The sequence below is a fragment of the Hemiscyllium ocellatum genome, chromosome 28 (genome assembly GCF_020745735.1).
Source record: "Hemiscyllium ocellatum isolate sHemOce1 chromosome 28, sHemOce1.pat.X.cur, whole genome shotgun sequence".
In the NCBI taxonomy this organism is placed as follows: Eukaryota; Metazoa; Chordata; class Chondrichthyes; order Orectolobiformes; family Hemiscylliidae; genus Hemiscyllium; species Hemiscyllium ocellatum.
In genome coordinates, this window is record NC_083428.1 from 10,388,509 (window position 1) to 10,398,151 (window position 9,643).

General features: G+C 42.9%; 1 protein-coding gene across 1 annotated transcript; it reads left to right on the forward strand.

Annotated features, from left to right (window-relative positions):
• Positions 1–206: 206 nt before the first annotated feature.
• On the forward strand, positions 207–5,099 carry LOC132829205 (WAP, Kazal, immunoglobulin, Kunitz and NTR domain-containing protein 1-like). The gene is made up of 2 exons (XM_060846574.1): positions 207–455; positions 3,609–5,099. The coding sequence occupies exons 1-2, from the start codon at positions 207–209 to the stop codon at positions 5,097–5,099; spliced, it is 1,740 nt and encodes a 579-aa protein (XP_060702557.1).
• Positions 5,100–9,643: the final 4,544 nt, after the last annotated feature.

Here is a 9,643-nt window from a genome sequence, read left to right on the forward strand (position 1 = left end):
CTAACTATAAGTCTGGGTGAAAAGTTCTGCGTTGACACTTCCACTTTGTATGTTTTCAATGGACTCTACTCGGGTTACAGTCCTTTATGTTTCATCAACCAATGAACAGGCTATTTTTAAACTGCCCTGATTGCTGACTTTCCCCCTCACTTTTTTAAACAAAAAGGTTAGAGCAAAGTTTAGGAAACTTTTTGTTGGGTGCAAACATGCGTGGAGACTTTTACTTCTTCGTGTGGGCCAGGAATGGTTTGGGACCAATGCTCACAAGGAATCCCAGAATTGGCGTTCAGCCCAGGACCTTGGTAACCATGCTGGGGCTGTTACCTTTGTTGAGTCTAACACAGGACACAGGACATCCCCAAGCAAAGTTCTTCCATGCTTGCCCAAACCATCTCGAGCCTGGTCTGTGGGTGGATGCACAGAGTACCTGCGAGAGGAATTGCAATGCAGATAAGGTAACAGAAGTCTATCTAACAGGTTGCTGTGATCTAAACCATGGAGCATAAGTTATTGCCTCTTAGTGATACCTCAGAAATCTTTCCCAAACTGGTTCGTTTTCAGCGTAAATTGGGGCATCAATTAGCTTGATGCTGGCTTTTGTCAAATGTCTGTAATGTAGACATAATTTTGATTTAATATATCATTGTCACATGTACCTAAGTCCAGTGAAAAGTTTTGTTTGTGTGCAGTACAGGCAGATCATACCAATATAAAGGTGCATTAAAATAATAAAACAGAGCGAGGAATACAATGTTACATTTGTTAATTTTCACTTTTGTGATAGTCAAAGGGCACTTTAAACATTTTTTGTCGAAATGGAAACGTTTTTTCTTTTGATCTGATTTGACAGCCATTAGGTCGAACTCTTCAGTTACTAACTGGGTCTTCAGTCTTCTTGATTTATAGGGAATTTATCTATTACACACATGGTTCCTGCGTAGTGTAAAGTGTAATGAAACTATCTAGTTTGCCTTTTTGGAATTTCTTGGTGCTCTGAAATAGCAGAACTTATTTCTTTCTCTGAATATTGTTACTAGTCTTGAGCTTAGAATATGGAATTAGTCACAGAAAAGAAAGAAGGCATATTTATGTAGTGCCTTTCCCATTGTCCCAAAACTCCTTTACAAATAAGTGATGTAATGTAAAATAGGTGGAAGCCAATTTGCATAAGTCATAATGTGACTGGCCAATCTTTTGTTTTAGTGATTTTTGGGTTGAGAAATAGATATTGCCTACAGGGGTGCAGTGGATGAGTAATCCAGAGACTCAGGCTTGTGCTTTTGGGACACATGTTGAAATGCCATCCTGATATTTGGTGGAATTTGAATTCAGTTTAATAAAGTTAATATAGGAATTCTGTTTAATAAGTTCAATAATAAAGTTTGATAGCTGTCCATCAAATTGACCATGTCAACTATAATTGATTTGTTGTGAAAACAAAATCTGCTATCCAGATCTAGTCTGACCCGCATGTGACTCCACTACAACGTATCAGGCATAAGCCCTTATTCAGGATTCCTGAAGAAGGGCTCATGCCCGAAACGTCGATTCTCCTGTTCCTTAGATGCTGCCTGACCTGCTTTTCCAGCAACACATTTTCAGCTCTGATCTCCAGCATCTGCAGAACTCACTTTCTCCACTACAACATAGTCATGTTAGAGGCCCATTTACATGTCCCAGCAAGTTCAAGAGCAATGAGATTACTAGTCCAGTAATATTGCCACTACACTACCCTGTAGTCAATATTCATCACATCTTCAGACATTTCAAAATTACTGCTGTGACTGTAATAAACAACATTGAGCTGGCATGGAAGGTGCTACATAAATTCAATTTTTCTGCACTAAAAATCTTGCATCACCATTTCCCAGCTGCCATTATCTATTCCTTGATCAAAATTCTCAACCACAGGTTAGCTAGTAATGTTGACCTTTGTATAAATTGGCTGCCACGAGTCCGATTTTGGAAGTTATTTGTAATGTAGTTTTTTGGGATATTGTAAATGTTCCTTCTTTCCTAACCATGACTGGTTCCATATTCTAAACACAAGATTAGTAACAAAAATGCTGACATTAACTGTGACACTCATGTCCCATGAAAGAATACAGAGGTCGAATTAAAGGTAGAGAGGTGGAGTTCAGTTATACATCAGCCCAGATCCAAACAAATGGTGGATAAGGTGAATAGCCAAGGGGAGGGGAGTCCAGAACCAGAGGGCATAGGTTTCAGGTGAGGGGCAAGATATAAACCTAACAGGCAACGCAGAGGGTGGTGCACGTATGGAATGAGCTGCCAAAGGAAGTAGTGGTGGCTGGTACATTTACAACAATTAGAAGGCATCTGGATGGGTGTATGAATAGAAATGGTCGAGAGGGATATGGGCCAAATGCTGGCAAAAGGGACTAGATTTATTTAGGATATCTGTTTGGCATGCTGTACAGGTCTATAATTCTGTCATTCCGATACCAGGGAGCCCAGAATTGAATGCAGTACTCCAAAAGTGGCTTAACTTCTTCCATTCAGTGAGATCGTGGCTGATTTGTGGCCTAAGTCCATATAGGCTAAAGTGAGGACTGTAGATGCTGGAGATTAGAGACGAGAGAGTGGTGCTGGAAAAGCACAGCAGGTCAGGCAGCACCTGGATGAAGGGCTTTTGCCCGAAATGGCAATTCTCCTGCTCCTCAGATGCCGAACTCCGTATACCTGCCTTTGTCCCTTATCCCTTAATACCTTTGTTTAACAAAAAAATGATCAATCTCAAATTTAACATTAACAACTGATCCAGCATCCACCGCCAATTGTGGAAGAGAATTCCATACGTCTACCACCCTGTGTGAAATGTAATTGAAGGATTATTATGCACGTATTTCTTAATCAGAGGTGCATTTTAAGGCAGAGATGAACACATTTGCTGAAAAAAAAATGAAATTCAGAGAACATTAAATACATTTGTTACATGTGCATCTGGGCTTCTTTGATATTATGATGGCATCTGTCCATTTTTGGTAGTCTTTGTCCATGGTGTGCATTCTTCCTGGGTAGACCAATGCTGTGACTGTAGAGACTGATCGATGGGGGGCAATCCTTTCCCCAGCTACACAGATGAATAGCATTGGTCTGGCTTTTCCAACTAATGGACTCTCTTTTCTACCCATCTGGTTATTGACTTTTTCCCTCTGCTTTTCCCTTTTTGAATGTTTTTTTTCAGGCACACTGGCGGACATCAAGGTCTTCCTCATGCTTTGGCTCAGATCCTGGTCAAACTGAGATCTTGTCTGCAGACACAGCAGACATGGGTGAGCTGTTGGTCTCATGCCAATAGCAAGCACGCCATAGAGCATCCTTTTTTCTATGATAGTCCGTTTGCCTCAATTTCCCAGTTTTACCAGGTGCAATGAAGAAATTGTGCAGACTTGAACTTTGTGTTGTAAATGTCTTTGAAACTTGTAGATATTTATAGAACACATGATGTTATTGCCTGACACCATTGTGTGAGTTTCAGTAGATGTATAAAATGAGTTGAGAAGAGGCAACATTGGGAACCTGTCCCTGGTCAGTGATCAGCCCATTCCTGTTAAAGTAACCTCTGTGTCCATTGCTGATTTCAGGATTGTCAGAGCTTTGAGAAGTGCTGTACGAATGTGTGTGGCCTGAAGAGCTGTGTGGCAGCGAGGTTTGCAGATGGCAGCTTAGCGTCCTTGGACTTACCCAAAGAGGCGACGTGTGAGAGGATTGTGTGCACGCAGCAGGGCTCGGAGTGTGATATCTGGGATGGACAGCCCATCTGTAAGTGCAAGGACAGGTGTGAGAAGGAGCCCAATTTCACCTGTGCCTCCGATGGCCTGACCTACTATAATAAATGTTACATGGATGCAGAGGCGTGCATCAGGGGCATCAGCTTGACAGTGGTGACTTGTCGGTATCACATCACGTGGCCCAACACCAGCCCCCAGCCTTTAGAAACCACGGTGAACCCAACATCAACCACCTCCTTGGAAGACTCCATCCCTCCAGCTCTCTACACCAACCCCTTCCACCAGTCCGTCTATATCGGAGGCACGGTGAGCTTTCACTGCGATGTCAGTGGGCGTCCAAGGCCGGACATCACCTGGGAAAAGCAGAGTGACTACCTGGAAAACACCATCATGAGACCTGATCAAATGTACGCCAATGTGGTGGTCACCAATATTGGCCAACTGGTTATTTACAACACCCAGCAGGAGGATGCCGGTATCTATACATGCACCGCAAGGAACGCAGTTGGCCTCCTGAGAGCAGACTTCCCATTGTCAGTCATCAGACGGAAGCATTCCGGACAGAGCACTGCCAGGAAAATCCAGCCTTTACCATCTGGAGAGTGCTTCAAAGATCCAGACAAGAGGGAATGTGGCCGTCAATATGTCAGGTGGTTCTATGACCACAAGAAGGGCAGGTGCTCCACATTCCTGTTTGGAGGCTGTGAGGGGAGCAAGAACCAGTTTGAGACCTACGAAGAGTGCCGATTGGCTTGTATCAACGAGTCAGTCAATATCTGCACCTTTCCTGCTGTGCAGGGTCCTTGCAAGATGTGGGAGGCTCGGTGGGCCTACAACTCGCTGATGAAGCAGTGCCACGCTTTCGTCTACGGTGGCTGCGAGGGCAACAAGAATAACTTTGAGAGCAAGGAAGTGTGTGAGGAGACCTGCCCGTTCCCGAAAAGCCAGCAGTGCAAAGTGTGCCGACCCCGTCACAAGATCGTGCCTAGCTTCTGCAGAAGTGACTATGCCATTGTGGGCAGGGTGACGGAGATTGTCGAGGAACAGGACTCTGGAGTTGCCAGATTTACACTGGACGAGGTGCTCAAGGACGAGAAAATGGGACTGAAGTTTTTTGATTTCAAACATTTGGAAGTGATAATGATCAACATGGACTGGAACTGCCCTTGTCCAAACATTAACCTGACAGACGGACCCCTCCTTATAATGGGTGATGTCTATGATGGAATGGCTGTGCTGGATGCTGAGAGCTATGTGCGGACTGTAACTGACAAACGCATTAAAAAGATGTACGAAATCATTGAGAAAAAGACCTGCGAACTCCTACACCGCTTTCAGGATTAAGTGCAGTGACCCAAAGATATTGTTACCATGGCTGAACGCAGTAGGACATTTATTTACAACTAGAAGTTGCAGGCGAAAGTTGACATGGTGTTGAGCACAGAGTCACAGTTCATGAGCAAACAGATCAATCCACATTGGCAATGCCAGTTTTACAGAAGATGTGTAACATTGATATATTTTATCAATGTGGCATTGCTCTGCTTCATTGATATGTAGCATTTTAAGCCACCTGACCTCTTTTGTACATCTCAGCACAGAATAAAAGAAGAAAAATACATGGAGAGATTACCAAGAAGCTTGGAGGTTGGGAGTAGATATGGGATTTATGCAATAGCTGAGTCACAATGGTTTCTTTACTTTATTTACTCCATTCGATTCACTTGCTTCTCCTGCTTAACTAAGTCTCATTGGGCTAGATATGTATTGGCACTCACAGCCGCTGAGCAACACATCTCATTGTCCATTCTTCAGAGGAGACATCAAGCTGTTGGACTATGTGGAACATCACAATTGAATGCTATATTTGATGACTAAATACATCCTTCAGTTAAAGATGACCCAGACTCATTTTCTCCCCAGTCTCAGGAGACTGAAGAAAATTGCAGCATCTGAATTGAAAAGGCAACAAAGGATTGTATCAAGCATCTTCCTCATGTGTACTGCTGAGTGTGACACCAGGCAGTCCACTCAGCAACTCAACCAGCATTGTCCAACTCACTAATAACAAGCCACATGCAGTTCATCGGAAAATCTAAACTTGGCCAGTTGTATAATTGTTAAGTTAATAGGAAATGATTGATAGACGCAGTCAGGGCTGTGGATACCTTTGCTCATATTCATGTACAGCGCATATGAATTTCAACCTTTATGTACATTTGATGGTGTGATTTAAAATGAAAGCAGAATGTGGACATGCTTTATTGATCATTGAGAGTGCTTTTCATCCTTGATTACTGAATCATGGTAGACCACAGTTAAGTGCATTTACACATGCGCAGACCTTCACTTCTGTCATACAGATGGCATTTTCCACCAGCATTTGCATATGTGACTATAGTAGGATCACAGCAGCCTTGGGTTTATGCTTAGTCAGTGATTGTCATTCGGACAAATATTGCATGAGGCCAGGTGGAAGCAAATTACTGTGGATGATGGAATCTGTACTCAAAACAACAAATGCTGGAGATCACAGCAAATCAGACAGCATCCATAGAGAGAGGCTCTGATGAAGAGTCATTAGCTTGCTCTCTCTCCGTGGATGCTGCCTGACCCACTGTGATCGCCAGCAATTTTTGTTTTCAGTTCAGATTTTAGCACCAACAGTAATTTGCTCCAACCTGAAATGAGGAGTCGGAGGAAGTGAGAGCTGCAGATGTTGAAGGATCAGAGTCGAAAAGCATGGAGCTGGAAAAAGCCCAACGGGTCAGGCAGCATCCGAAGAGCAGCAGAGTCGACATAATCATCAATATTCCTGATGAAACGTCGAACCTCCTGCTCCTCGGATGCTGCCTGACCTGCTGTGCTTTTCCAGCGCCTCACTCTTTGACTCTGATATGAGGAATGAGCCAACAAAGGTAATTAGAGAGGATTTGAGAGTCAGTGGCAGCGAGCGCAGGTACAGACTTGATAGGTTGAATCTATGGAAGATTCAGATTACAATTGGTTTCCTGTTCTTGGATGATATTACTTAGACCCTTGATCTGGAGGTTATTTATCCCACCCTGCCTGCGACTGAGCCCTTTAATGACATCATTATTGTAAATCTCAGACTGGCCTTCGCACTAATGTCAGAATATAAGTAAAGATTATTTTCCAGCTTCTTTCAATACCGAAGAAGACTCAAATCAGACTCAGATCATCAACTCTGTTTTCTCTCTCTATAGATGCTGCCAGATCTGCTGAGTTTCTCCAGCACATTCAGTTTTCATATTATATCTCAGGTTTTTGGCTTGTCTCCTTTCCTGTGGCAATTTTTCTTCCCTCTCTCAATAATAACATGACTGACCTTTCCTCTTTTGTTCCACTTAGTCTCTGACAAATCCTTATCTTCCTCCTCCCTGTGTCCTCATTGTGTTGATTTAAAAACCATCCATTCTTATTCTTCTCAAACCTTCAGAACTGTATGACTCTGCCAAAGACTCCCCCCAACCCCCCGCCCCCGCACCAAGCCTTTAAAACTCTGGATGGCATCAGTTAATCGCTGGTTTCTGATTTATCTCAGCTCCCTTTCATTCTTTTCAACTTTGGTAGCATCCTGTCACGGAAATTTGCAAGTGACAAATGATTTAGCATGGGACATTCAAACATGGCCTTTGAAGTATAGTTTGATGGACTGAAATGTATTCTCTTCAGAATCTTAAAATACTTAGGTATCTGCGCTGATGTCGCATATCAATACTGAAGTGTTCCCTGTAGCTGAACACATTTTGAATAAAATGGACCTTGATGTTTCTGGTGAGAAAATCAGAAGTTTGATTGTGCCTACTCTAATTTATTAATCTATTTCATACTTTACATTGTACACGTGCAATTACCTGGTCAATATTTTGCATCTGTCACGCACGCACTATAATGTATTAATCCATTTCATGTTCAGTTTGACATCGATTCGACACACAAATGTTCCACCCAAATTAAACGAATATCTGCGGGTGCTAAAGATCTGAAACAAAAAACAGAAATTACTGGTGAAACTTCAGCAGGTCTGGCACTGTTTGTGGAGAGAGAGACAGTTAATGTTTTGAGTCCAGTGACTTTTCCTCAGAAATGAAGAACAGTCATCGGACTTAAAAGATTTTTGATATCATACAATACAATACAATACAGCACAGGAACAGTCCCTTCGGCCCACCAAGTCTGTGCCAACTCCTAGCCCTTCTTTGAACTTGTTACTTATTGCCCATGCACAGTGTCTATTCCTTTAGTTTCAGATTTCCAGCAACCGCAGTTTTTGGTTTTATTTTCAGGTCTCTAATGATGTTTCAGTGAGAAGCAATAAAAGGAATGTTCTAAAGAGCTGTCTCTTCAATCTGAGGCTGTGCCTTGGGTCTAGTTCTCTCCACTAGTGGAAACATCTTCTCCATGTCCTCTCTATCCAGGACTTAATCACTCCAGATGAGACTCACGTTCAAATTTTGTTTGATAATTGCTTACCTAAAATAATTAGATTAGATTCCCTACAGTGTGGAAACAGGCCCTTCAGCCCAGCAAGTCCACACCGATCCTCTGAAGAGCAACCCACCCAGACCCATTCCCCCACGTCTAACACTACGGGCAATTTAGCAATTTAGCCAATTCACCTAACCTGCACATCTTTGGACTGTGGGAGGAAACCAGAGCACCCGGGGGAAACCCACGCAGACACGGGGAGAATGTGCAAATTCCACACAGACAGTTGCCCGAGGCGGGAATTGAACCACTGAGCCACCGTGCTGCCCTTAATGTGGAACACTTCATTGCATTAAAGATGCTAATTAAATATGAGTTGTTGATGTTATGAACCCCTACTTACTCTCAACATTCTTTAAGCCTCAAGGATGCTATTTCTATCATTAATGGAACTATTTAGTTGAAATTTTAACTTTTAACAATAGCTTTGAGCTGTTTGGAACTGCAAATGCTCTGAGACTTTATTCCCTCCCACTGCAAAGTCATCATTAATAATATAACCCACACTATTTGTTCCCTCTCTCAGTTGAAGGATTCCCCACTGAGAGAGTGGTGAATAGATTGATGAGAGTGGTCGTCTGGATGAAGGGCTTCAGTTATGCAGCAGATTGGAGAAGTTGGGAACAAGGAGCTACAAGAGAAGGTTTTCCGAGGAGCTACAAGAGAAGGTTGAGAAGAGACTTAGTGACCTGTTCAAAACCATGTGGTGTGTGGACAAAGTGGACAGGGAGAAACTGCAACAGCAGAAAGAGTAAGTCTTGGAGGGCAGAGAGAAAGAATCATTGAAGACATGAGGAAATCTCTTTCATGCAGCGAGTGGTGAGATCTGGAATGTGGTCTGTTAGAGTGGTACAGGTAGTTTCAGTTGAGGCTTTCAAGAGATAATTGGATTATTACTTGAAAAAGAAGAATGTTGAGAGTTAAGGGGATGGAACAGCTACAGGTAGATCTTATTGACTATGAGATCCTTGATTGGGGTTGTTATGCTGGGCCAATCAGGGAGCCCTGGCTGACAGATTGACCTAAGACTGTTTTCCCTGGAGCGTTGGAGGCCAAGGGGTGACCATATAGAGGTTTACAAAGTCATGAGGAATATGGATAAGATAAATAAACAAGATCATTTCCCTGGGGTGGAGGAGTCCAGAACTAGAGGGAGTAGGTTTATGGTGAGAGGGGAAAGATACAAAAGGGATCTTAGGGGCAACTCTTTCGCACAGAGAGTGGTGCATGTGTGGAATGAGCTGCCAGAAGAAGTGGTGGAGGCTGATACCCATCCAGATGTCTTTTAAATGCTGTAATTGTATGTTGAAAGGAAGGGTTTAAGAGGGATCTGGGCCAAGTGCTGGCAAGTGGGACTAGATTCATTTAGAATATCT